The sequence below is a fragment of the Anguilla anguilla genome, chromosome 18 (assembly GCF_013347855.1).
Source record: "Anguilla anguilla isolate fAngAng1 chromosome 18, fAngAng1.pri, whole genome shotgun sequence".
NCBI classification, from domain to species: domain Eukaryota; kingdom Metazoa; phylum Chordata; class Actinopteri; order Anguilliformes; family Anguillidae; genus Anguilla; species Anguilla anguilla.
In genome coordinates this window covers 5,010,421-5,038,408 of record NC_049218.1, presented here as the reverse complement: position 1 = coordinate 5,038,408, position 27,988 = coordinate 5,010,421, and the positions used below count along the sequence as shown (strand labels likewise).

Here is a 27,988-nt window from a genome sequence, read left to right as displayed (position 1 = left end):
CGATTTTCTGAATTATAAAACATTCTTTTATTTAAAAAGAAATTACACAAACAAGATGTTTCTCTGCGTTCCCGCTGGAAATTTTCAGGCGAGAAGCCGGACACCACGATGCCTCATCAGGTGAGCGACTCCCTCAAGAGCTCGTACATCTTCTGGTCCTGTGGAGACACGAGGCGCAGAGCTTGGGAAACCCGTCTCTCATTCACAAAAAACAAGATGGTGGACACAAGCCCATTCAAATACAGCAAGAGCAACTCAGTCAATTACAGTGAAGCTGGTGCACAATAAAGTATATTTACTTCCGTGCATGTACACTGCAGGAGCATACACGCAGCGGCTAGACTTTATGTATTCCGTCCGGCTTCTAAAAATCTGTGGCTATTTTACGACCATAAAAAGTATGGAAATCCAGTAAACTCCCACATAACAGACACATGAAAATCATAAAAACAGGGAGAGATGAAAAAAGCTGATGCCATTTCAAAATCTGAATATGTAAAAAAAATTTATTCATTCAACCAACCATTTTGAAAAGGTATATTATTTCATTTTACTGGTTACAAATAACATCTTCCTCTATGCAAACTGCCATGAACAACTGGCGACAACAAAATCATACACATTCACATGAATATACGTTTAACTCATCAATGTTTCAGAATTAGTCTCAATGAATAAGTAACAGATTGTAGGCTGTCACAATATTGCTATAGTATTCAAGGTAATTTAGTGCAGTGTTTCAAAATCAGGCACATCGGGATAATGTGGGGGGGGGGGGGGGGGGGGGTCAGTAGTCCTAGCTTGCACCCGAAGAGCAAGTATGAAAATACCATTATTGTACTGCCCTTGCATAAATGTTGACACTTTGCCCTCATTTAACATTTAAAAGGGGGCATCAGATAATTTGGTAGGCCGTTTAAGATTAACCCGAAACCTAACCCTAACCGTTATCCTAGCTCCAAACCCGAACGAGAGAGGTCTAGCAGTGGATGAAATTAAATAACAGAAATAATGCTGAAGAAGAAGAATAATGCTAATCTCAGAAGAACATCAGAGGGGCCTAGGAGGGGTTACTGAGAGCCCTGTAGAGCAGGGTGTAATCTGGCACGGGGCTACAGCTCTAACTGATGGCCTTCAGGTTGCTCTCCCTGCGGACCCTGGTGAATAAACACTCTCCGTTTGAAACAGCATCTTTGTATTGCAGAGAGTACCACTGGTGCTCCCCACTACGGTTTATTGCTCTGGATAAAAGCGTCGGCCAAATGACTGTAATGCAATGTACCCATTACCCTCATCTCACTTGGGGCAGATTTCACGCGGAGTCTTCGGGAAGCAATTTTAAAATTTGGCCCACGTGCCAAAAACAGCCAGGCAATGGCAGGCGAGTTCGACACGAACAATTACAAGCACAAGCATGTAACCGCACGCACAGGAAGTGCACAGCTACGCCGATAAAAATTCAACGGGCAACAATGGTGAGTTCAGCACAGGGAGAAGGGAAGCACAAAAACACCAGGACGCTAAAGCTACTCTGTAAAGTGTCTTTGTGACAGTTCTCTGTAAAAAGCGCTATACAAATAAGACTGAATTGAATAAAGCTACCAAGCCTTTGAGACACCAGATCTGAGCACACTGCCATACGCACAATATCCACATGACCACGTCACTCAGGAACAGACATTTATATGCACCTGGTGTAAACTTACACACACACCATTTCCGCAGCCTCACCTGCACCTGCACCTGCACCTGCGCGTTTGCTCACCCTCACCTGCACACTGGCTACTCACCTTCTTGGACACGGATGGCTTTACTTTCCTGAAGGCATCTTCAAAGTTCTGCCTGCTCACCCTAATGTCCGCCAAAGGACCTGGGATGGCGTGATCTGCGCACAGTGATGACACCCTCGTTACCGTGGCAACCTACTCATATGCACGTTAAAATGGCAAGCATAACATTATTAATGTTCATCTTTTTAAAGAGCGTGTGTGTGTGTGTGTGTGTGTGTGTGTGCAAGCAGGGAACAGAGTACGTCAACATAAGAGAATCAAATTATATTGGAAACCCTTAACAGGGTTAATGAGGCTTTTAGCTAATCCATATTCTAGAGATGCTGGATCCCCTCCAAGCAAAACATTTGGCTAGTCATGAGAGTTCAGAAGTGTACTTTAGGAAGTGAAAAGGAAGGTAAACGAGCCGCTTGAGAATTGTGGCTTACAGCTATCACGTTGTCATACAGCAACATTTTTTTGTATTATGCATTTGTATTATGGCTGTCAAAATGATAACAAAAATAAAGTATTTATCAGAAAGGTTTGCTGAATTTATTTTCTGTGATTAGCTGTGATAGTTTCAGAGTAAAAGTAGAAAGTATATACTTTTCCTTCAGTAAAAAGTATAAAAGACATGATATTGTATTTTCAGAGCAGAAACTAATAGATTATATTTCAAATGAAAATAATGTTAAAAGTGAGGATCTTGAAAATACTACTGCGTACTTTAACAGCAGTGTGCTGCAGGAATAAGGGTGTATGAGTAGGAGGTAGCAGAGTGAACTCTTACAGGTGGAGGAGGTGTGTGAGTGGAGGCAGCAGAGTGAACTCTTACAGGTGGAGGAGGTGTGTGAGTGCAGGTAGCAGAGTGAACTCTTACAGGTGGAGGAGGTGTGTGAGTGGGGGTAGCAGAGTGAACTCTTACAGGTGGAGGAGGTGTGTGAGTGGAGGTAGCAGAGTGAACTCTTACAGGTGGAGAAGGTGTGCGAGTGGGGGTAGCAGAGTGAACTCTTACAGGTGGAGGAGGTGTGTGAGTGGAGGTAGCAGAGTGAACTCTTACAGGTGGAGGAGGTGTGTGAGTGGGGGTAGCAGAGTGAACTCTTACAGGTGGAGGAGGTGTGTGAGTGGAGGTAGCAGAGTGAACTCTTACAGGTGGAGGAGGTGTGCGAGTGGAGGTAGCAGAGTGAACTCTTACAGGTGGAGGAGGTGTGCGAGTGGAGGTAGCAGAGTGAACTCTTACAGGTGGAGGAGGTGTGCGAGTGGAGGTAGCAGAGTGAACTCTTACAGGTGGAGGAGGTGTGCGAGTGGGGGTAGCAGAGTGAACTCTTACAGGTGGAGGAGGTGTGTGAGTGGAGGTAGCAGAGTGAGCTCTTACAGGTGGAGGAGGTGTGTGAGTGGAGGTAGCAGAGTGAACTCTTACAGGTGGAGGAGGTGTGCGGGTGCAGGTAGCAGAGTGAACTCTTACAGGTGGAGGAGGTGTGTGAGTGGGGGTAGCAGAGTGAACTCTTACAGGTGGAGGAGGTGTGTGGGTGGAGGTAGCAGAGTGAACTCTTACAGGTGGAGGAGGTGTGTGAGTGGGGGTAGCAGAGTGAACTCTTACAGGTGGAGGAGGTGTGCGAGTGGAGGTAGCAGAGTGAACTCTTACAGGTGGAAGGTGTGTGTGAGTGGAGGTAGCAGAGTGAACTCTTACAGGTGGAGGAGGTGTGTGAGTGGGGGTAGCAGAGTGAACTCTTACAGGTGGAGGAGGTGTACGAGTGGAGGTAGCAGAGTGAACTCTTATAGGTGGAGGAGGTGTGTGAGTGGGGGTAGCAGAGTGAACTCTTACAGGTGGAGGAGGTGTGTGAGTGGGGGTAGCAGAGTGAACTCTTACAGGTGGAGGAGGTGTACGAGTGGAGGTAGCAGAGTGAACTCTTACAGGTGGAGGAGGTGTGCGGGTGGAGATAGCAGAGTGAACTCTTACAGGTGGAGGAGGTGTGTGAGTGGAGGTAGCAGAGTGAACTCTTACAGGTGGAGGAGGTGTGTGAGTGGAGGTAGCAGAGTGAACTCTTACAGGTGGAGGAGGTGTGCGGGTGGGGGTAGCAGAGTGAACTCTTACAGGTGGAGGAGGTGTGTGAGTGGGGGTAGCAGAGTGAACTCTTACAGGTGGAGGAGGTGTGTGAGTGGAGGCAGCAGAGTGAACTCTTACAGGTGGAGGAGGTGTGTGAGTGGAGGTAGCAGAGTGAACTCTTACAGGTGGAGGAGGTGTGTGAGTGGAGGTAGCAGAGTGAACTCTTACAGGTGGAGGAGGTGTGCGAGTGGAGGTAGCAGAGTGAACTCTTACAGGTGGAGGAGGTGTGCGGGTGCAGGTAGCAGAGTGAACTCTTACAGGTGGAGGAGGTGTTCGGGTGGAGGTAGCAGAGTGAACTCTTACAGGTGGAGGAGGTGTTCGGGTGGAGGTAGGTTCTCAGCGCGTTGATGGAGGCCTCTCGTACCAGTGCAGACAGGTCTGCCCCACTGCGGACGAGACACACATTCACAGGCCTTAACACCGAGACACATTTAAACAGAGCACCTGCACCACATCAAACGCAGGGTGAATTTCAGCATCAGTAATAGTAATAATAATAATAATAATAATAATAATAATAATAATTATAATAACGTGCCGCTCCACCAGAGTAGCCTCAGCCACGCCTACCGGCGGAGAGAGCACACACACCTGGGGCTGTTTTAACAGATCAGCCCAGGTGCGTACAGGTGTGCTCCTCCCCAGAGGGTGGGGCTGAGGCCCGGAGCTCACACCGAGAGAGAGAGAGAGAGAGAGAGAGAGAGAGAGCGAGAGAGGGAGAGGGAGAGAGAGAGAGCGTGAGCGAAAGGGGGAGAGAGAGAGAGAGGGGGGGGAGAGAGAGACAGAGACAGAGAGAGAGAGGGAGGGAGAGAGAGAGAGGGAAAGGGAGAGAGAGAGAAAGAGAGAGAGAGAGAGGGGGGGGGGGGGGGGGGGAGAGAGAAACAAAGCCGAAGTAACGTAGCAGAGAAGCAGAGGAGCTGGTCAGCTGAAAAGCTTTGTTTGCTGCATTTCTGTTTGCTTTGATTTCTTTAAAAAAAAAAATATTTTGGCCTGGAACTCGAGAGGGGGAAGGGTGAAGATTTTCATTTACTTGTTTTACATGTCTGTTTGTGGGTGTAGAATGTGCTCACTCTCTTATCTCGTAATGTGATAAGACACTGGTAAAAACTGGAATCGTCAAAACTCTCTCTCAAGGCTGTCACGGTGTGAGCCAAATAATAATAATAATAATCATAATAATAATAACCTAGAGGGATACGGCCACACATGCACGTTCTCCACAGGATGCCCGAGAACTGAAACTGGATGCTTCAGAGCACAAAAATAACAACTCAACAGCACCTGGAGGTGGTGCTGCCTTTGGCCATAAAAACAGTTTAAAAAATGACTCGATGGAAAACGTTTTCCACGCCGAATCAGTTCCACGCTCACGTGAAGCAGTCGCAGCGCCCGTCGCTGGCGATCTCCTCCAGGTTGACGTCCGCCGCCAGTTTGGGCTTAGTGCCACCCTGAGACAGAGAGAAAGGGAGAAACTCGTTAAAATCCCCGCTCCTCTCACTTCCTCCCATTAAGGCTCATTTCCTCCTCTCCCTGCTCAGGCGCTGCCTTTGCCGTCACATCATTATCTCGCCGACCTTCACTTCCACCACTGCAAAGGGACTTCCCGAAAAGGATTTTTTTCTTGGCAGACAATTTTGAAGGGTAATGTATGCCAATTGTAATCTAAACCTAAATCGCAGTTCAGTTCTTATTATTATTATTATTTTTTTTTTTTCCGTAAGTACCTGAGGGTACAGATCTCTCGGGTTGCGAACCAGGAAGTCCTGGCTGTGTATATACCGCGCGGGTTACCTTGGTGATTGTGAGCAGGATGGCGTGCCGGTCGGGCGGAGGGGGCAGCCCCACGTACAAGGTCTTGTCCAGACGACCGGGCCGGAGGACGGCGGGGTCGATGATGTCTGCAAACGGCAAGCAGGCCCCGAGTCACTCATTTACCCACAACCCCCCGGGGTCACACGCCAACAGAAGCCCAAAGTCACGCAATGAGGAACGGTGACAGACGTGACACCGAGCGGTTAAACAGTCGCTCGGGTTTTGAATTCAGGCAGGCGGAGCCGGCGGTGCGTAACTCCTCCCACCTGGTCGGTTGGTGGCGGCCATGATGAAGACCTGCCGTCGGGCCTCCAGGCCGTCCATCTCGGTGAGCAGCTGGTTGACGACGCGGACGCTGGCCCCCGACTGCGGTCAAACACAGAAGAGACGGGACCCGTCACAGCAGCCACGCCCCTTTTCTGTGCTGCGCTAGCAGGCTACGCTTAATCAAATCACATTAAAAACCCAGGGAAAGCCACTGGTTACACGTGCTAAACATAAATAAATCATGTCCCGGAAGGCCCATTTATGGATTGTGCGTTTACATTACATTACATTACATTACAGGCATTTAGCAGACGCTCTTATCCAGAGCGACTTACACAACCTTTTTACATAGCACTTTACATTGTATCCATTTATACAGCTGGATATATACTGAAGCAATGCAGGTTAAGTACCTTGCTCAAGGGTACAACGGCAGTGTCCTTACCCGGGAATCGAACCTGCGACCTTTCGGTTACAAGCGCAGTTCCTTACCCACTGTGCCACACTCCGTCCAGCATGTCCAGCAGTTTAGCATGCACTATGGTTAATTTTCATAAGCTTACCCATCTCTTCCAGGACAGAAAATTAATCTAACAATAACATGTGCATGGCTTAAATGACAGTAAATCAGAAGCAGGTATTTCAGAACCATTCGCCCTTCACCCAGTCGGACCATAAGTCAGAGCTGAAAGAGACAAGCGGGCCGCAGGGCTGGACTCCAACCTCGTGTCCAGATCGTCGGGGGCAGAGGGCATCGATCTCATCGAAGAAGATAACGCAAGGGGCGGAGTTTTGGCCTCTCTGAAACACTTGACGGACAGCCCTCTCACTCTCTCCCACGTACTGGGGAAGGAGAAGAAAAAAAATTCAATATTCATCATACCAACATCGTACCAATGCCAGCCTCCGGACTCATTCACTCAGTCCTGTTTCTTTGTCATAAGAGGCCTTTCCTCCATGGAAATCTAAAGCGAAAAATATTTATACACTTATAAAGAAGGGAAGAAAAACTAATAAAATAATATTCCAAATTGTACAAAACTGAAGAGGTTTTAGTGTGTTACTGGATATGTACAACATCATGGGTCCCTGGTGCTCATTCAAACGGGACATTACTGAAGGAGTGAACCCAAACGGTTTTTACAGGTTGCAGTTTCAAGGAGGAATGCATTTTACTTACCATGTTCAGCAGCTCTGGACCCTTGACCGAGATGAAGTTTAGCCCAGACTCATTGGCAACGGCCTGTTAAACATTCAGCACACAATTAAAGTAAAGAAATCATTAATCACAAACCTTATATGGCACCTCTAAAGTCCTCTAAAACTAATATAGGACACAATGTGCTCTAGTACTAGTTGTCTAGTTCCATCTTCAAATTTGAATAATAATTAAAGGAAAAACGTTTTTTTTTTGTCTACATGGACACAGTTTGGCACAGACAAATGTTGCCTGAATACAAACCAGGGTTTTTAAAAACCTTCAGGCAGAATAATGTGTTGTAAAGTTATCAATAAAGTTATAGAGTTCATTGAAAACTGCTACACTTTAACAGCACCAAACAATTCCCCAAGACCCGTTCAAGTCTGCTTGTTCTTATTCCAATCAATTACCCTGGATAAACCGGTCCAGCTACTCAATCAGCTATATGAATTAAACAGTGGCAGTTTAGAATTCATACAACAAACTGAGGTAATGACTGAGTTTTTAAGAATACTTAGGATGTTGGCAAATACAAACATATAACACTAGGCCACCAGTAAAATATGATTGATATATATTCAGCATATGTTGCAGTGTTATAGGACTTCAAACAAGACCAGGTCAAAACCTGGCTGGACCGTGTATGGGTGTGCGAAATTGTGGCCAATTTTTTACAGGGACAGTCAGTGGTAGTGTCTATACGACCAATGGTGTAGCTTCATCACTCAGTCACTCAGTCACAGACATTTGCGTTCATAGGGCTGGCCCCGCTGTTGCGGTCCAGCCAAAAACACTTGCGCATGCCTCCCAGTGTGGTAATCGTGTGTGTAAAAAGGGCGGGGGGGGGGGTGGTGGGATGGGTGGACGTACCTTAGCCAGCAGGGTCTTTCCGCAGCCGGGGGGCCCAGCCAGGAGCACCCCCGCCGGAGCGCTTAGCCCCAGGGCCCTGAACTGCTCCGGATTCCGCACGGGGGCCTGCAACCAGACAACAGGCTCACTGTCCTCACGCAACCCAGGCCAGGCCAGGCCGGGCCAGGCCACACAAAGACCACATTCAGGCCCCTGAGCTGGCCATCTGGCCTCTACTGCCCTGCTCGAGTGTCTGCCCTGCCCCTGCCCGCCCCCCCCCCCCCTCACACAGCCACAGCCACATGACCAACACACAAACCACGGGAGAACATTCTAGTTCGTAAATCTTTTACAATACAATCTTAATTAGGCCCGACCGATAAGGGCTGGAGTTTGGTTTGGAGTTATGTTTTTGGTAATTTCAGAATGAACAACGCTTCCAGGTAGGCAAAACTATGAAAGTAAAAAATCAATAATAATAATAATACAAAAATGTAAAAAAAATTTTTAAATATTTATTTTTACGTTAAAATATTTATTGTCACCAATGTATTAAAAAAAAAAATCCCTAACATTTGCATCAGAAAAAGAACATGCACTTTACCACTTGAATGTAAAATGCCAGAGGGGGTTTTACAAGGGAAGTGCGGGGGGAGGCCCTACCAGGATGGCCATGGTGAGCTCCTCGCGGATGTCCTGCAGGGCCCCGATGTCGTCCCAGGTCACGTCGGGCACGGTGGCGAAGCCCTCCCGCTTGGCCGAGGGCTGCACGCAGGACAGGGCGGCCTGGAAGTCCGACATCAGGATGCAGAGGCCGGCCAGCTGCCCCTCCGTCAGCGCGCTGGAGCTCTTCAGCAGGGCCAGCAGCCGATACAGCTCCCCCTGGTGGCCAGGAGGAAGAGGCACAGTTTACTTCTCTATTGGCTTCGATGAGACATCAGAATTACCATAAAGGTTCCTTGGTACCTCTGTAGTATTTTAAAAATTTTTATCATGTAACCATAGTGGTTTTCATTTATTTATTCATTTACTGACTAGCAATTTTCATTGAATTTTTATTGGAGACTTTACATAAGATTCCATGCATACTGATTGGAGAGGGAAGCTTCTAATATCTCCAAATGGGTGTAATTTAAAAGGGCTTTCCAAACACACACAAGTTGGGGGAAATAACAATTCAATTGATTTGGCAGCAAACAGCCAAAGCTGATGGACACTCCATTTCTCATGGAGTCTGATTTATCATGGGGTCTGATTTCACATGGGGTCTGATTTCACGTGAGGTTTGATATCACATGGGGTTTGACTGTGTGCAGTGCACATGACCTCTGGTGTGACTGACCTCGGTGGCGACCTGTCCAGGTGTGGCCACAGTGGAGGCCTGGACCCCTCCCTCTGCGGCGGGGCCGGGATCCGCCATCTCCTGGTTCCCCGAGTGGGGCTCGGAAACGCGGCCATCCTGGTTCCCCGTGCGGGGCTCCGAATCACAGCCGTCCCGTCCCTCAGCAGGCCGGGTCTCAGGCCGCGCCTGAGGCTGCTCAGGCCCGGGGGTCCGCTCCGCCAGGGCCCGGCTCTCCTGGGTCTCCAGCAGCACCCGGTTCACGGCGCCCACCGCCGCCTCGCGGCACAGCGCCATGAGGTCGGCGCCCACGTACCCCGGGGTGAGGCGCGCCAGCCGCTGGAGGTCGAAGCCCTCCGGCAGCTTCAGCTTCCGGCACAGGGTCCTCAGGATCCTGCAGGGGGGAGGAGCTTAGCCCAGCGAGCATCACCACCATCCGCCAGCCCATTGGCTGTCACCATGGCGCACGCTCACAGTTCTATTAAATGGATGCTGCCCCATCAAGCTCACTGGATGCTCGTTTGAAATTTCTGGGGTGACTGCAGTTAGTGACAAGGTTCAAGATCTCATTCATTACTGATGCTATAGATCTACAATGTTCAGTTTCTTGCTCTTCGTTTTCCACAAACTAGTTTTAGTACTTGGTTATTTAAAGCACTCTGACTGTCCTAATGCTTCCTTCAGATTGCTGATGATGTACGCAATCTAAAAACTGACGGTGTCAGTTCTGCAGGTCTGCAGTGGGCCATAACCCAGCCTGAAGGTCACAGAGATGCCTGATTCTTGCCGCAGAACAAGAAAAGAAAAGGAAAAAAGATGCCATGGCAAATTTATGTGAACCTCCATCGAAAAGCAACAACGTCACTCCAGGAGTAGCACGCCACTGTACTGTCTATAATTTAAACCTGCAGTGTTCGGGCCCCCGGCCCCCGAACCTCACCTGAATCTGGCTCCTTCGTCCGGGATCCCCAGACAGATCTCCCGGTCGAAGCGGCCCGCCCTGCGCAACGCCGGGTCCAGAGAGTCCGGCCGATTGGTGGCGCCGATGACCAGGACCTGCGCCGCGACGGCCAAGGAGTTCAGATCTGCCGAAAAGGAAAGAGGCGGGACACGGGAGGAGACGGTGTAACGGACTCTGCAGCGGTTCCTCAAATCACCCCCCCCCCCCGTTTTACTGCTTTATAACTTCTCCTGAAGCGATTACGTTCGCGCGTGACGAATGCGAGGCGCGCAGTAAAACCGAGGCTGTGTAAACAGAAATAAAGCGCCTGCTCGGCGGACAGATCTTGGCCGCGGTCCAGATCAAACACAGCTGGGTTTTGGAGCTCGCTTTGGCCACCGGCCCCGGCTCTTACCGTCCATGCAGGTGAGCATCTGCGCCACGATCCTCCTCTCCATGTCCTTGGAGGCCACCTCCCGCTTCGGGGTGATGGCGTCGATCTCGTCGATGAACAGGATGCACGGAGCGCTGCTCTGCAAGCGCGAGGGAAAAATCGGGTCAGTTCAGACTTCCTCCGTCCGGCTCCTTCCGGAATTACACACCAGCATGGCACAACTGGTCTGGGATTAAATTGCCTGGGATGTCCCATGTTGTCCCATGCTGTACTGTGTTAGGAATTATTGTGATGTTGGCGTTAAATGTTGGGACCCTGCTGTTTTTACCATTCTGTACCGCTCACAATATTCCACCAGCCTTGGCTGTGTGGTCATTAAGGAATCTGAATCTGAATCTGAACAGACCAGTCTGTGCTCGTCACAGCGTCATCAGACCGCGACCTGCAGGTCATCTCAGCACTCACCCCCGACTGTTACCAGGCAACGCCTTGCACACCCCGCCCCCCCCCGGTCTGCCGTGACGGAGCGCTTACCACAGCCTGCTCAAAGAGCTCCCGCAGCTTCTGCTCCGACTCCCCCGACACGCCCGACACCAGCTCTGGGGCAGACACCTTTAACATGGGCAGCTCCATTTCCTGTATTTACACACACGCGCACACACACACACACACACACACACAGACACACACACATACGCACGTGTGCACACACAAATACACAAACACACACACACACACACACACGTGCACACACGCACGCGCACACACACATAAATACACAAACGCACATACACGTGCATGTACGCACACACACCCACACAAGTAAATACACAAACACACACAGGCACAGACGTGTACACACACACACACACACACACACACACACACACACACACACACACACACACACATGCATGAGCGTGCACACACCCACACAAATATACAAGCACACACAGGGGAAATCAGCATCAGGTATTTATAATTTAATAAACTGCTTTAATTGTTTAGCAGACCCACTTATCCAGCTTACACTGTGCGCATATTCCCACACCACCCATTTAACGCTTCTGCATTTTACTGAAACAGTTAAGGTAAAAGCTCAAGGGTGCGGTGTCCCTGCCGCTCCTGGGATGTGAACCCGCAGCCTCATCATAACGAGCACAGATGATTCTTATTCACCATTACACGGCACAGCGCTCCCATTGTAACTAATGAGCCAGGAGGCTCCAGGTGTGCGCAGCGCTGATGAACCAGGAGCGCCCAGGTGTGCGTCGCTGATTACGCGCTCACCCCCGCCACCGCCTGCGCCAGCAGAGTCTTCCCACAGCCCGGGGGCCCGTGCAGGAGGAACCCGCGCGGGGGGACCACGCCCAGCCGCTGGTACACCTCCGGGTGCCGCATGTGGATCAGCAGCTTGCACACCTCCTGCAAACGTCAAATTTTCACGGATCAAACCGCCGCCCCATCCGGACACACTCCCCGTCCCGCTTAAAAATCAACAGAAATCATTACGTTGCATTTATTTGGCAGACGCTTTTATCCAAAGTGACGTACAATAAGTGCATATCAAGGTCATTGGAACAACTACAAAACGCAGGTTCGATATGGTACAATACTCAATTTCGTACAGTTGTTCATAGCCAGGAACACAGTCCAGTTCACGCAGTCAACATTATTCTGATCTTACATTACATTACATTCATTTGGCAGACACTTTTATCCAAAGCAACGTACAAAAAGTGCATTTCATGGTCATGGACAACTACAAAACGCAGGTTCAATAAGATAGGTTCAATGATCTAACCTATGCTAATCAGTTTCTAATTCTCGCAACAAAGCAGATGCACTGCGGAGCATGCAGTTTTTTTCCTTTTCTTTCTGGTGCCTTTAAAACACACGCATTCCTTTCCCAAGTTAACAGCGTTACCTCCGCTTATGAAAGCCCCACTTGTACACAGTGTGAGCAGTGATACAGAAATGTGCATTCCTACTCTCTCGACGGTCTCAAGTCAACAGCCGAGTCCATTCCTTCCACTGCCTGACACCGATCTCCACAGCGCCCCAACATTTATTTACCATCGCCAAACAGTTAGTTTGGCCAAACGCTGCTGTGAACAAGCAAGAACAAACCGCCCAATCTCTAAATTGACTGTAAGCTTAGGGTTGTAACTAGGTAGCTGTTTCGTAGGTGACTTAGTTAATGCACTTGTATTTGTATTTTCGCATAGACTGCGTTGTTGCTGTTCTCGTTTGTGTTAGTGTTAATCGGTTTAACCTACAGGGTCCAAGTTGAACTATGCGGTTGTTCCCTGCACTTGGAACGGTACTCCTCTCTGGGGTTTTTGACACACTTGTTCCTGGTTATGGTTATACACTTTGTTGTACGTCGCGCTGGATAAGAGCGTCTGCCAAATGCCTTTAATGTAATGTAATGCCCAACGGCAGAACTCTGCGTCTCCGTGGAAACCTTCTAGAATGCAGAAACGCTTGGTGAGAACAGGCCATTCAGCCCCATCTTGGCTCTGTGTTTCTGATGTTCACACAGCATACGGCACCGTATTCAAATCTGGCCCGTATCACGGCACTCAGAAGAAACGTAATGGCCGCCACCAGAGAATGACTCAACCAGAGAACGACCGTGAACGGTTCACCTTCAGCGTCTCCTCACTGCCGCCAACGTCCTCAAACTTCACAAGGGAGTACTGGAGCTCTGGGGTTTTCGTCCTGGCTGGGAAAGCGATGGATCAGAGAAACATTAGGGGGGTTCACTTCCGTGGAAAAGTATGGAAAACACAGTAAAAGAAGAAAGGCTAGGCCACTTCAATGATTAGTCTTTGACATAAATAAAGCCTTGAACAGAACAGAATAATTGAACAGAGTGCAATGATTGTCAAAGCAATCTAGATGGAAAAAAAAAAACCATGCTAAAAATATAATTATATAATATAATTGGGTGGCTTAACTGAACCATCCCCTTTCTCGTTCCGTTAGGTCAAAATCAGGGTTTGTGGTGGCAACAGGGCAAGCAAAGCAGCCCAGATGAGCCTTTACCTAGCAACCGTCCCTAGCTCATCCTGGGGGAGGCCAAAGTGTTCCCAGGCCAGCTGGGAGATGTGATCCCTGGGTCTGTCCTGGGGGCTCGTCCGAGTTAGACGAGCCCATACACCTCCAAAAGGAGGTGCCCTGGGGCCTCCTCACCAGTCAGAACCATCCCAACTGGCTCCTCTCAATGTGAAGGAGCAGCAGATCTATTCTAAAGTCCTCTGAGTTAGGCTGAGTTCCTTACCCTACCACAGAGAGTAAAGCACCACCATCATGCAGAGAAACCCCATTTGGCCATTTGTATTTGCCATCTCGTTGAGTACGCAAAGCTCATGACCACTGGTGAGAGGAGGAACGAACACTGACCGGCACATCAAGAGATTTGTGCAGTAATGTGCAGAATTTACCTTTCTTGTTCATAATGCTGGCCTCCACATCTCCATCAACGCCCTGAAAATCTCCTTCTTTCCTTCTCTTTCCTTTTTTCAGTCTGTTCTTCTTCAGCTTCTTCTCTGCCTCCAGCATGGGAACATCAGCCTGCTTCTGTGGGTGTTAGAAAAGTCAACTTAACCAGTCGGCCAAAGGCCACAAGAAGTGCAGGCATCTTTGCAAGACCACAAGGCCGCAAAGTCCTCGTTTCTTTTCTCAATTCCACATTTTACAATCTACATACACCAAGCATTCACTTAACTTGGTGGGTTGTCAATCAGGTGAGCATGTTTTTGGTTTATTGTGCAGAGTCTCCAATAACCACACAATTGCTGCAGGTCAGCTCTGTGACACCGTAAATCCGCATACCCGTGGAATTCTTCCATCCCTGTCCAATGCCAGAGCAGTAAAGCTGAGAGCTCACTGAAGATGGCACTCAATTTCTAATATTGAACCTGGCTGACAAGAACGCAGCACACTCAATGTTGAACTAAACTGTTAGAATGTACTAAGCTATGCAATGGCTACAGTTATATCAAAGTGCTACAGTTCCACCAGGTCCAACTATAAGAAGGCTGTGGCACACTGTACTGCCAGTCAGTCAGACTTAGAGATCATCCCAGCTGACATACAGTAGAATTCTCTTATGCATTCTACTGCTTTTCACGATGGTGCAATATTTTTGGGAAGATCTTATTTCACATAAATTTTTACACGTAATGATACTACAGACGTTTTCCAGGGAGCGGCTCACAGGGTGGGGGGAAAGGCACCATGATTTCTGATGTGTGGATCAACGCAAGGTATATAAGTTAGCCCTGTGGACAGGTTGCCAGCCCATCACCTTTATCCACCTCTATAATGTTGAATGAAGAAATTGTACGGGCATGACTACAACTCATTATAGGAGTGTAGCACAGTGGGTAAGGAACTAGACTTGTAACCGAAAGGTCGCAGGTTCGATTCCCGGGTAAGGACACTGCCGTTGTACCCTTGAGCAAGGTACTTAACCTGCATTGCTTCAGCATATATCCAGCTGTATAAATGGATACAATGTAAAAATGCTTTGTAAAGTTGTAAGTCGCTCTGGATAAGAGCGTCTGCTAAATGCCTGTAATGTAATGTAATGTAATGAGTGAGTAATGCTAAAACACTGACAATCTGCAACCTTTCTAAACCGAATTGAAGGTTACAGTTAATACGCATAATCAGTGTACCGTCGAGTTGGCGTCATCCTCCTGAGAAAGGTCGATCAGGACGTTCTTCTCCTCGACCCCCCGGCCCCTGTCGATGAACCAGCCCCCCCTGGACACTCTGGTCCCCGGGGGAGCGGTGCCAACGGGGGGGGCTGTGACGGGACCGTCCCCCGACGGCTCCCCGGGTGCAGGGCTGCCCCCCTCCGGAACCCCTTTTCGGTACAGGGACGTCAGGGAGCTGTTCATCTGATTGCTGGGCTGTGAGAGGCAATGCAAGCACTTTTGAAAAGGACCCTAAAATCAATAGTGCTAATGGCATCGCATCAAATAAAATAAAAAATAAAAAACAGATTCCTAAGAGAATATTTTGCAATTAATTTACCACGTGGTCAGGCACATCATCTTCGCTGTCTGAAGAGTCGTCTGAGAGGCTAACCTCATCCCTGTTCAGAATAAAAGATCAAGAACAAGTTGGATCTCTGACATGGGTCATTATCAGAACGCTGCTCGAACTGGAACGAGGGAACTCTGAGCACTGACCTGTCAGCTCCCTGACTGTGTCTGGCCCTTTTGGCCAAATGCTTGCTCTCCAAATCAGTGATGCCAGCCTCGCTGCATATCACTCCATGCACTGCAAAGCAATTGAAGGGAAAACGAAAGGAATACAGCAGTTATGCAGGTAAAAGTCTGCCCTCTACTGGATCTGCGAACAACCTACACCCAATTCAGGCAATACAGATGCTGACACACTGTTTATACTAATATGCCAGGGGTCCCCCACAATCGTATCCGAAAAGGGCCGGTGTGGGTGCAGGTTTTTGTTTTAGCCCAGCACTATGACACCTGATTCTACTTAACAAGGTCTTGATTGAAGACCATGATTAGTTAATTAGTTGAATCAGGTGTGGTAGCACTGGGCTAAAACAAAAAAACTGCACCCACACTGGCCCTTTTTGGATAAGACAGGGTGCACAGTGCTTTGACACCAACTTAAAAATACATAGAATTTTATTGCTCAGTGACACTAAAGAATATACACCTGCACGGTTCAATAAACAGATATTTTAACCATAAATGAAGAAGGCGGAAGAGAGTTTGAAGTTCTTCTGCATTCATATGCAGCTTATGTGGTTACACGGCTGGTATGTTCATTTAATTAAATAGGGTTCATTAAAATGTAATTCGGTGAGCACATCAACATCAAAATTATAAGACTTTTTAAATGACAAGACATATTATGATATTGATGAGGAAAATTAATTGAGCAATTATTCAATCTCACTGGAATAACAGAATTAACATCAGTAAGTTGAAATAACCTTAGCATATTGAATCCATTAAAAAAGAACACTTTCTCTCACCTTTCTCCACCTGTATCCTAAATGCAGTTTTGTTTCGTCGTCCATATTCCATTCTGGAAAAACATTTGGAATAGGTTACTTTAATAAAATCCCGATCAAACCAACTTTAACTTGTGAACCACGTCAGAAATTAGAACTGTCGCGCCAATGTTTGAACCAGTCTAACGGACACCCTGGAGTTACACTAGCCAAGGTAACGTTAGGCTACCTGTGTGACAGACAGCTGGGAGAGAACCTCACCTGTAGAGCCTCTGGAGGTTTTCTGCCATCGCTCCAATGTCGACATATCGACTTGTCTGTGAGCTCAAATACTGATACATGGCCGAACGGGACACAAACGTTAGACATTAACAATACAGTCACATTAATTCGGTTACATGAAAGACAATACATGTAGCTAGCGTTGCGGGAGTTCCAGTAAACCTAGCTCACAGCACACTCTAGCAAACTAACTTTACATTTGTGGCACGCTAATAAAAACATACATAAAAACAAGTTAACGGCTAAACTGTACGCTCAACAGTAAATAAGCTGTTTAGCCTCGTTAGTTACCTGTTCAACTCGCTGTTTCAGCCGGTTGTCTATACCACATCCGCCACCACCTCTGTTCTTCATTTCCCTTGAGTCGGTTTTCTTATAACCCTATACAATAATTTACCACGATACGAAATCCGTGCAGATGTACGCAGGAATGACGGAATGACTCCTTTGCTATGGAAATAAGGAAAATAATTTCTGCTTCCGAAATATTCCTGCGGCTTCACAACACTCCACGTGAATCTTGGGTCTTTAGGTAGAGCTGTCCTGGATTTTGCCCGACTGAAAAGGTAACACATTCAAAATTATCAGGTAAAAATTTAACAAAAATACAATTAAAAACCCAATATAGTTAATCGCTAAACAGAATTACTTAGTTTACCCACTGCAAATAAACAGTATTGTTAGTAACATTTCTTTTTTCTAGCAAGACCCCTATATGATAGGCTGTGACGTCGTTAGTTGAAACTTACGGTGGCTCGAGAGACCAAAACGCAAACCAAAAGTGTTCAGACTTGCTAAAAATTGATAAAATTTAAGAAAATTCTCATACAGATGAAGTTGGCTGAGAACACTTCAGCAGTCTAATTTTGTTTTTGTTTGTTTCTTTTTTTTTTTTTAAGTGTTGCATATCCGATTCCGTGTTTAGCCCACAACCCGAGCTTTTCTCCTGTTGCTCTCATTATCATTCCAACACACAGATATTGATATACCTACGAAATCCGACACAGGCTAACTCGCGATGCGAATGCATGCAACTGTATACCTTACACAATATAATTAGCAATATAAAAATGACGCCACACCTGCACTGACAAGACATTACCCTGATTGGACCGGTCTAAAAATATGATTGGTCAAAGTAAACACAAGGGGACAAAACGGAACAATTACTTAACTAATGAATTATAAAACATACAGATTGTGATATTGTAATATAAATATGTACAGAAAAAAACGTTGTTTGTAATTGTAATCCATCATTGTTGATGCATCATAGCTCAACAAAATTTATCTGTGGCAACCAACAGAAATGCTTCAAATATACCAAGTTGGTTAAATGCATATTAATTCTGTCTATATTAAAACTGGATACTGACATTGCGCGTCCTATTGTACTTCGGGAAAAACATTTTAGCCAATAGTGGATAGCCAACCGGTAGGGTCTCCTAACTTAATTTACATAGAATAGGGAATGGCCAATTGAGTGTCAAATTACAGATATCATTGAAAAATCTTGACAGCATAACATGTCAACAATACTAAGGCATCGAAAGAGTCCTTTTTATTAGGGAACTAGGAAGTTGGGATGTCAAGTTCAGGGAGATAAGCCAAGTTTAGTTTAATTTACAAAAATACAGCAATACAGCCCAGTGCTATAACAAGCAGAGACAGCTGACCCCATATACAAGGCCAATGGCCGTGATCAGTTTGCAAAAAGTGACCCTTATACAGAGTCATACATATTTACAAAATGACATCAACATTCCTTAATGTGTGTATGCACAAAAGAAAATTCTACATGTGTATACTACATCTAATTTATTGCTTCAATTAAGTGATGCACATATATAAATACATATATTTGTATATTCATACAAATGTATGTGCATCAGGTAAAGCAAATTGTAATATTTGTATATTACAATTATATGATGTTATACACACACACATAGAATTCCACTTTGGATACGCTACATTGAACACTGTTTCTTTTTTGTACATTTCTCTCATCTTCATAACATTCTTTTGTGGGATACTGATGGATAACATTTTTCACTTAAAATGCTCTTGTTCTTCACATTTTGCTTCTACGATATTAGCATATTACTTTCATTAGAACAGTGTTACTTTTCTTTATTGGTGTCAATGTATCAAATTTAAAATGCAAACCAAATGGCGCAGTTGAAGTTCTTTATGCACAATAAAAGCCATAGTACACTATAGACCTTTTCCCATTTCCTTGTGCAACAGCTGTGTCCAGCGATGAATGCGAATTGGCATTTGGACCCAACCGAAACGGTTCACTGGTTAAGTTCTGTCAGCCTTTTCCTTTTTTTCCTTTCCCTTTTTTTCCTTCTTTTTCTCCTTTTTCAACCTTTTCTTTTCCTTTTTTTTCTTTTTCTTTTTGCGCGCCTTCGAGGACGAGTCCTCGCCGCGGTCCGTCCCAGAACTCCAGGATGAGACGCTGTCCTTCCTTTCGGCCTTCCTGGACGGCGTCGCCGAGCTGGGTCCAGACACCGCTCTCACCTGTCTCGAGGTCTCTAGTTTTTCCACCTTAACCAAAACCTGTTCTCCGGTTTCCCTGTAGCCCTCGGATCCCTCCCTGGAGGTCCACTTGTGCTCAGACCCTCTTGGCTCTCGCCTCTCCGTGTCCACTCCGGGTCGGACCTGGAAATTTCCCTCCGATTTACGCCCTTTGGCATGTTTCTGGTCAGAGATTAAAAAACAATACAAAAATACAACAATAACTGTTAGGTGTTCCGGGGGCTTACGTTACAAAGGCCGTTTTCAGACCCAACACTACACTAGGCCTCTCAAAGTTAATGTGACACACTTAGCATGGGATGGTGGAAATATTAGAGGACTGTTGACAGTTTTTGTATCTCCATACAGCATTTACTGAAGCCAGGAAATGAACCCTTTAGACCAGGCATGTCAAACATACGGCCCGCGGGCCGGACCCGGCCCGTTGGATGATTTAATCCGGCCCGGCATAAATTTCTGAGTATGTCAAAAAAAGAAGCGAGTCTCTAGCTCATTTCTATCAAAAGTTATGATTTTTTAAAATAAATACAAACCAAATGCTCCCTCCGGCCGCGGGAGGGCAGTACATGTGTAAAAGAGCTGCATGCGGCATTGACACGAGTTAGTACTAAAAATAAACCGGCAATCTTGCTTCACAATTCACCACTACTAAACAAGTTATCGGTCAACACACCCTTCCCAAAATGGCACTGTCAAAAAAAAGAAAAGTGGACACGGAGTGCAGAGTTTTCAAGGAAAAATGGACTGAGAATTATTTATTCACAGAAGTGAATGCAAAACCAGTGTGCTTGGTATGTAATCAGCAAGTTGCAGTGTTCAAAGAGTTTAATATTCGGCGCCACTATGAGACTCATCATAAAGACAAGTATGACCACTTGAAAGGACAAATAAGGAAAGATGAGATAAACAAATTGGTGGCTGGTCTGAAGAAACAGCAGTCTACTTTTACGCGCAGCCGCGATATCGCTGATGGGGCTGTAAGAGCCAGCTACATTATTGCCAACGAGCTGGTGCAGGCATCCAAGCCATTTTCTGATGGGGAGTTTGTAAAAACATGCATGCTGAAGGCTGCAGAAGTCGTGTGCCCTGAAAAGCGACCTGCCTTTGCCAATATTAGTCTAACGAGGAACACTGTCGCAGATCGGGTGACAGAACTCTCAAGTGACTTGACAGGCCAAATGAAAGAGAAAATCAAGTCATTTATCGCATTTTCAATTGCAATAGATGAGAGCACCGATGTCACAGATATTGCTCAACTGGCCATATTCGTTAGAGGTGTTGATGAAACTTTGACCATCACCGAGGAGCTGCTTGAATTGGTGCCCATGAATGACACCACAACAGCAGATGACATTTTCAGCGCTCTCGTTGGAGCGCTGGACAAGGTGGGAGCGGACTGGTCCCGTGCCGTGAGCCTGGCTACCGACGGTGCGCCATCAATGGTCGGGAGAAAGGCAGGCGTTGCCACAAAATTCCGTGACAAAGTACAGACCGCAAATGGAGGACAAGAGTTTTGGGCATTTCACTGTATTTTGCATCAGGAGGCGTTATGTTGCAAAACACTGCAAATGGACCATGTTATGAGTGTGGTTGTGAAAACTGTCAATTTCATCAGAGCGCGCGGTCTAAATCACCGTCAGTTTGACACATTTCTCAGTGATAATGTCATTCATGCTGGCCTACCATACCACACTGACGTGCGGTGGTTAAGCAGAGGTGCAGTACTCAAGCGCTTCTTTGAGCTACGAGGGGAAATTAGACAGTTCATGGAGAAGAAGGGACGCCCAGTAAAGGAACTTAAATGCAAGGAATGGGTGCAGGATCTTGCGTTTATGGTTGATATTACACAACACTTGAATACACTTAACACTACATTGCAGGGCCGTAACAGAGTTGTCACTCAATATTACGACAGCATAAGTGCGTTCAAGATGAAACTGTCACTGTGGGAGACGCAGCTATCCAACGGTGACACCGCGCATTTCTCTTGTCTCACAGCTGTGCGTCCGGAGGCACCGGACCGTCCCGATAATGATTTGGAAAAATATAAAGACAACATAACAGATTTGCTGCGAGAGTTTGAGCAGAGGTTTCAGGTATTCAGTGAACTTGAGAACAAATTTGGCTTTTTTCGCTCGCCATTTACAGTGAAGCCTTCTGATATGCCAGCTGACATTCAACTCGAGCTTATTGACTTGCAGTGCGATTCCGCTATGAAGGATAAATTTGGGTCCGTGGGATTGGATCAATATCTCGTGCCAGGTTACCCCAAATTAACAGCCATGGCTGCAAAGGTTCTATCCATGTTTGGGACTACTTATCTTTGTGAACAGGTGTTCTCCGTAATGAACAATAATAAAACAAAGCAGCGCTCAAGGTTAACAAATAAACACTTGAATGACATTGTTAAATGTGCTGCTACTCAGGATTTGACACCTAATATCGATACACTTGTGAAGGCAAAAAGATCCCAAGTTTCAGGAGCCAGCAGCAGCAAGTAGACTGCAGGAGTGCAGTGAGAGAGAAAAAAAGTGTGATGACACGAAATTTGTTTGCACTCATGAATACAGATCATTAAAAATAAGATTAATCTGGTTTCATATTAAAGACAATTAATATTGTGCAGTATATTCTCAGCTTCAGTAGGCCCAGCCTAGTAGTTTGATCTGATGTAGTCTAATCTTATTGCCCATGCACTGCTATAACTTTTATTTTGTATTTCTTTTTTTATTTATTTCAAAGCAGTATGACAATTAAGGCGAAAATATTTTTTTCATAGCTCCCACTTGAGTTTGTTTAGTGTGGTGAGTTGGTTCAGGTGTAAAACTGCATTCACTTAACTGTTAAAATAAACCAGTTGTTAACACATTCACCGCCTAACATGAAATCATTTTTTTTTTTCCATTGTTTGTGAATAAATGTGTTGTGCTTAGAAAAGATCCCTTGTCATCCGTGATTATAATATGTAGGGTAGGCTACAAATGTAGGCTGAATGATAAAGCATAGTACTGAAAAACAAAGCTAAATATTTGGAGTTGACATTCTTTTACTGATCCGGCCCACCCGAGAACAGAAAGTCTGGATCCGGCCCCAGAGCCAAACTGAGTTTGACACCCCTGCTTTAGACCAATCGGGCTAGTGGGAGTGGTCAGGGGTGTGTGATCGCTCCAGGATGTGCCTTACCTGGCATTTCTCCTTATGGCTCTGACAGGTGCCGTGATCTTGGGCGCTTGCGACATCCCCAAAAAACTCTTCGCACAACTGGCAGCAAAAACCAATCACGGGCACCACAAACTCAGAGACTGCAAAAACAGAACCATGCGCGGGGTAAGAGGGGGTTAAACAGCTAGTAACCACGGCAACATATATATATATATATATATATATATATATAGATACACACACTTTATAATGCTGACTGCCTGTTGTTTCATATACATCTGAAATTATATTGGATCCATTTCTGCCCAGAAACAAGTTCAAAATGATCCCATGTTTTGCCCACTTCTAACCAAAAAAAAAAAGAAATAGAAGGTGTCCGCTAATAACAAGACTCTTAAAAAATAGCATTTCTTTTTAATTCATATTCAGTTTACCAAATGAGGTATAGCAAGCGATGCCATGCATGTGAATCAGTAGGATTAACACTAAACTGCATTAATTTGTGAGGACAGCACGGTAAACACTTTGTGAAGGCTGGGCATACCTTCCCGCTTTAGCAAGGACTCCAGTTCCTTCAGAAGATAGTCTTTCCTTCTCATTTGCTCGTTCAAAGCCTCTTCTTTGATCTGGAAACAGTAAGCCACAATTAAAAGTCTCACCCTGTGAAATTTCACCATTACATTTCACGAATTCAAATCATTCGTTTAAATTGCACACATTTAACAATCCGCAGCTAGTGCTAGCGTATCACAATAGGAGGGAAAATAAACAGCACAAAGTGCTACCTTGGCATTCTCTTCCGAATTCTTTTGTCTTTGGCTAGTTCTCCCATAAGCACTTTGATTGGCGAGGTCGATAAGGGTGTCCATGCCAGAGCCTACGAATTGGAATTAGGAAAATAAATCCATTAATAAAAATACAAATCTATTGAATACACCGCTTGCAAGATTTGTCAGTGAGATCTGAAAACATTTATCTCGACTGTACATAAACAATCTCTTCCAAGAGCCCCCACATGTACATTATTTTAAATTAAACATATAATGATATGTGCACTGTGGGGAAAAAAAAAACTGTATTTTAAGAAAACATATATACATCTTTTTTTTGTTAAATCAGGAATTCAGCCAATTGTTTTTCGTTTATCTCACCCTTGGTTGTGGCATTGAGTGACTCCAGAGCTTCCTTTAAAGGGCCCAGCCCTGGGATTTGATAATGACCGGCAGGGGTACGAGGTGCTGGTGCATTCTGTTTCTGCGGCCAGCAGTTTGCCACTTTGAGCGGAGTCCGTCCCCAAATCGCCGGTTCAGAGCCAAGGGCGGAAGTCTGCACATTCGCCATCACAAGGGGCTGCTGTGCAGAATCTGGCCTGAAGAAAGGAATCTCCCCGGCTCCCTGCTTTTCCTGAGCGCTCGTGTCAAACTCGGACCTGACCAAACCAGCAGGAGCCCCACTGTACACAGCCTGCTTGGCAGAAGAATGAGAGTTGTGGTATACGTCTGAGTTTGGGGACCTATTTCGTTTCAGACCGTGATTCGGGCTGGGACTCGGTCCTCCTGAGGACGAGACCCCCTTCAGAAGATGCGAGCTCTCTGTGACCTGCGACGTCTGGTGTTCCTGCGTCCTGGCCATCATCTTGCTGATCTCCGCTTGGCCCAGGTCCAGCCCGATGGTCGTCAGGGCCTTCTTGATCTTCTCGAAATCGACAGCGGCCTGCTGCTTCTCCCCCGCCACGGTCTTGACCGCCACCTTGCCTTTCTCATCCTCGTCCCCGTAGAGGAACTTCTCCTCGTCCTCGATGTCCGTGAAGATTTTCCTCTTCTCCTGCAGATCGGGCGCGTTCCCCATCACGCCCAAAATCCTGGAGAAGCCGCCGGCGTCATGCCTGATCCTTTCGTGCGGCAGGAGAAACTCGCCAACGCTCTCCTCTGCTGTCTCCTGCTTGACGCTGCCGAAAACGTTTGCATACTGCCCCGTCTGAACGTCCTCCCTCGCCGCCTGCACCCTCTGGTCATGGGGCTGTTCCCTCATTTGCCCCTGGACGGAGGCTAAGAGGCTGGGCTCCATCCCCTTGTTCACGGCACTCAGCAAACTCTGCGTCTCCCTGGGCAGACTGCCCGTCTGACGCCCCTCCGAGGCATGCGCGGGGTAACGACTGGTCTGCAAAACAAACCGGACAAACGTCTCATTAGGGCTGGGCACCAGAGCTTCTACTCACAGAACCTACCAGAACACGACACTTTCTGGTGCCAAGTTTTGGTACCCGTGTAAATTTTAGAATCTTATCATTTATCAAAAGCAATTAAATTCACAAACGTAAAAAATAATGCAGCGTATTGGCAAATAAATCTGTGGCTGCAATTGCTCTCAAGAACAAAATGACTTTCATTCCTTGAACTAGGTACAGCTTGAATTCAGACGCACAATGCACGCCGGAATTTAGACACATTTTCATTCAAAATATTTCCAAATTATTTATTTCCGTAAAATATTTCCGTTATTTGGTCATAATATCTAAGGCCACGTTCACAACAGGTCATTCACTTAAGGATAGAGTACTCTGAGCCAATAAAGACACCTGACCTGTGTGCTGGCAGGGCCATGGCTCGCAGGGTCCAACTGCTTCTTTAGAGCGGCCATCTTGGACAAGGTGAGCAGTTCCTCCCTGTTCTTCAACTGACCAGCCAACAGAAGCTCTCGGAACATGTCCATTGCACTTTTCTTCGAGGGGGGAGCAGTCCTGCCAGTGCCTTCCACAGTGATGCTGATGCTGCTGCTGCTGCTGCCGCTGCAGCTTCGACTGGGCCCAAGTCCCACCCCCTGGCTACAACTCTTGGCCAGACTTTTTTCTTGGCTGCGACTGCGAGGGCGACTTTTGCTCCTCCCCATGCTCTTTCCCCGACTGCGACTGCGACTGCGACTGCGACTGCAAGGGCGACTTTTGCTCCTCCCCATGCTCTTTCCCTGACTGCGACTTCGACTGCGACTGCGAGGCCGACTTTTGCTCCGCCCCATGCTCTTTCCCCGACTGCGACTTCGACTGCGACTGCGAGGCCGGCTTTTGCTCCTCCCCATGCTCTTTCCCCGACTGCGACTGCGACTTCGACTGCGAGGGCGACTTTTGCTCCGCCCCATGCTATTTCCCCGACTGCGACTTCGACTGCGAGGGCGACTTTTGCTCCTCCCTACGCTCCTTCCCCGACTACGACTCCGAGGCCGACTTTTGCTCCGCCCCATGCTCTGTCTCTTGCACGCTTGGTCATCTGCACCCGGCTCTTGCCCTTGTCCATTCCCCGGGCAGGGAGGTCTGTAGTGTGGCTCCCCCCGGTCGACCGCTCTGTCACGCACTGGGAACTTCTCCTTGGCAGCAAGGCACCGGAGGAACTCTTCACTTGCCCTCTGACTGCAAAACAGTCAAAGGTTCTTTGACATCTCAGTCATTTATTTTTAAAAGTAATAAGCAGTACGTATGGTAGATGTCCTGAGAAACATGCCTGCTAAAGAACTAAACAGTTAAGAAGCCATCTCACATGGAAAGTGACCAATTATGCATTCAAATAAAAGCAAACACAAATGTAATATGTCCAGCAGAAACGTTAAGCTCCCATGAACATTTAAAAAAGGTTCAATTCAATGTTAAGAAATCTTTTCTCAGAATATTCTTGGTCAGTGTCCTGTTAGCAAGAATACGATTGCATTACAGAAAATCAATCAGGAGGCTGCAGTCAAAATAAACTTAGCTTCATTTAAAGCTTTTACTAACTAGGGGTCAAGCATTAAAGCCCACACAAAAGATGTCTAAGATCTTGGGAAACACAATGCATGCCAATCAAATATTTGTAGAATTTGCTGCTGCATACTGGTATTTCATAACATTAATAGGTATACACAGTGCATAAACGTGTTTTTAAAATCCTGACAATTACATCCTGATTGGATGCAGTGCCTTACTTCTCCATATCTTCTTGACTGTGGGGGTTGCCCATGGATACCACAGGGAAGCCAGCACAAGGGTTCAGTTCCTGTATGGGAAAAATGAATTTAACAAATGGAATTACCCTTTGTATGCATGTAGACAGACACGTAAACTAACAATAAAAATGTTTCCATTCATTTGCTAGCAAGCTTCCCGACCACGGTATGAACTTCTATGGTAGCAGCATAGCTCACGTTATGAGATTTAACTTTACCAGCAAATCTTGCCTAAGGTTTAGGAAAGCAACACTGTGGACGCCAATGTCTTATTTTACATGAAATTTTGGATGAATGCATTTAACGGGTTAATCAATCATTTCGTTAGTTACATCTACGCTATGCGAGGTAGTTGAGTCGCTAGCTATTATATATCCATTTAATGTAAATCACGTTAGTTTGATAACATTATGACTAATAGTAATAGCTAAACCATAATGTGACAACACAAGCACGTAAGTTAGCAAACAGAACAGAAGGCTACGCCGATATGTCATACCCGGCCGACATTCTCTCCTGGGGGCCCACCACACGGTCCTTGATTGCTTCCACAGCCGGACGCAGGATAGCCCCTGCCAGCTGAGGAACGTCGGCATTCTTCCGAATTGCCTAGGTAGAACGGTGGAAAGGCAGGTCGACTGCCCTCGTACTGGTGCGGCTCGAAGGGCCCGTAAGGTACCCTGGGTCTAGATGGCATGTACTGTCCGTGCGGCCGAAAGCCGGTAGCCACACTGGGGCCTGGTGGTTGATCGAAAGAAGTCGGGTTTCTACAACGGGGTTCATACTGACGGGGATATCGTCCTCCAGGTCCACCACCGTGAAACATATTGCACGTAAAATGTGTATTCCAAATTATTCCATGTCCTGCACCCAAGGCTTGGATGCAGCGAACAAAACCATTTTTACTGAACTTATTCAACTAGCTAGCTACAGCTAGCTAGCTAGGGCCGTAGACTGTAGGACCCGACGGCGCAGAACAGCAGCGTGAAGCTGACTTAGCCAATCACCAACGGCGTACCAGTAACTACGCTGATTGGTTATTTCGTGGGCATGCGCCGGTTCCAACTTATTTTTTACAGTCTCTGGTTCTAACCAGAGCTGTAGATAGAGAGAGTTCTGTCTAGAAAGATCAAAAAATTCAACGAAACAATGGCGGATCGCTGCTAGCTGTGAGGAATCCATTACATAGACATATCATTACCATACGAGTCTGGATTTTTATACAGTCTATGGTCTGGCTCCAACCATTCAGTAGCCTACGGCCAATGAACTACATACGAACTTCTTATACAGTTCAGTGAGTACGGCCTAGGGCTCTGAATACTACAAAAGATACCTTA

At 46.5% G+C, this 27,988-nt stretch overlaps 2 protein-coding genes across 6 annotated transcripts; both read right to left on the bottom strand.

Annotated features, from left to right (window-relative positions):
* Positions 1-3: 3 nt before the first annotated feature.
* On the bottom strand, positions 4-17,665 carry nvl (nuclear VCP like). 2 transcript variants are annotated; one of them, XM_035400274.1, is made up of 23 exons: positions 17,262-17,665; positions 16,950-17,020; positions 16,710-16,762; positions 15,889-15,979; positions 15,731-15,791; positions 15,370-15,606; positions 14,131-14,266; positions 13,333-13,409; positions 11,972-12,106; positions 11,216-11,317; positions 10,703-10,820; positions 10,288-10,432; positions 9,351-9,741; positions 8,672-8,893; positions 8,030-8,134; positions 7,139-7,201; positions 6,682-6,801; positions 5,958-6,057; positions 5,671-5,777; positions 5,251-5,327; positions 4,183-4,265; positions 1,791-1,885; positions 4-158 (listed from the first exon to the last, which is right to left on the bottom strand). In XM_035400274.1, the coding sequence occupies exons 1-23, from the start codon at positions 17,322-17,324 to the stop codon at positions 117-119; spliced, it is 2,694 nt and encodes an 897-aa protein (XP_035256165.1). In that variant the 5' UTR covers positions 17,325-17,665; the 3' UTR covers positions 4-116. The 2 variants fall into 2 exon arrangements, with proteins under 2 accessions (XP_035256165.1, XP_035256166.1); XM_035400275.1 differs by having other exon boundaries at positions 8,672-8,890.
* An 844-nt stretch (positions 17,666-18,509) lies between these two features.
* Positions 18,510-27,650, bottom strand: si:ch211-195b21.5 (zinc finger protein 318). 4 transcript variants are annotated; one of them, XM_035400273.1, is made up of 9 exons: positions 27,148-27,650; positions 26,628-26,698; positions 25,837-26,079; positions 25,260-25,542; positions 23,828-24,836; positions 23,462-23,553; positions 23,221-23,302; positions 22,698-22,816; positions 18,510-19,676 (listed from the first exon to the last, which is right to left on the bottom strand). In XM_035400273.1, exons 1-9 carry the CDS (start codon positions 27,472-27,474, stop codon positions 19,278-19,280), a joined length of 2,625 nt encoding a protein of 874 aa, XP_035256164.1. In that variant the 5' UTR covers positions 27,475-27,650; the 3' UTR covers positions 18,510-19,277. The 4 variants fall into 4 exon arrangements, with proteins under 4 accessions (XP_035256164.1, XP_035256163.1, XP_035256162.1 ...); XM_035400272.1 differs by having other exon boundaries at positions 25,663-26,079; positions 27,148-27,649; XM_035400271.1 differs by having other exon boundaries at positions 25,260-25,795; positions 25,832-26,079; positions 27,148-27,648.
* Positions 27,651-27,988: the final 338 nt, after the last annotated feature.

Coding starts and splice junctions, on each gene's coding strand:
- nvl (XM_035400274.1), bottom strand. CDS start 17,324: ATGAAGAACAGAGGTGGTGGCGGATGTGGTATAGACAACCGGCTGAAA. Junction 15,792..15,888: donor CACAGTCAGGGAGCTGACAG/GTCAGTGCTCAG, acceptor TATTCTGAACAG/GGATGAGGTTAGCCTCTCAG. Junction 10,821..11,215: donor AGCTCTTTGAGCAGGCTGTG/GTAAGCGCTCCG, acceptor TCGCGCTTGCAG/AGCAGCGCTCCGTGCATCCT.
- si:ch211-195b21.5 (XM_035400270.1), bottom strand. CDS start 27,474: ATGTTTCACGGTGGTGGACCTGGAGGACGATATCCCCGTCAGTATGAA. Junction 24,837..25,259: donor ATGGCCCTGCCAGCACACAG/GTCAGGTGTCTT, acceptor TTTGTTTTGCAG/ACCAGTCGTTACCCCGCGCA. Junction 22,817..23,220: donor GTCCTTGCTAAAGCGGGAAG/GTATGCCCAGCC, acceptor CTGTTTTTGCAG/TCTCTGAGTTTGTGGTGCCC.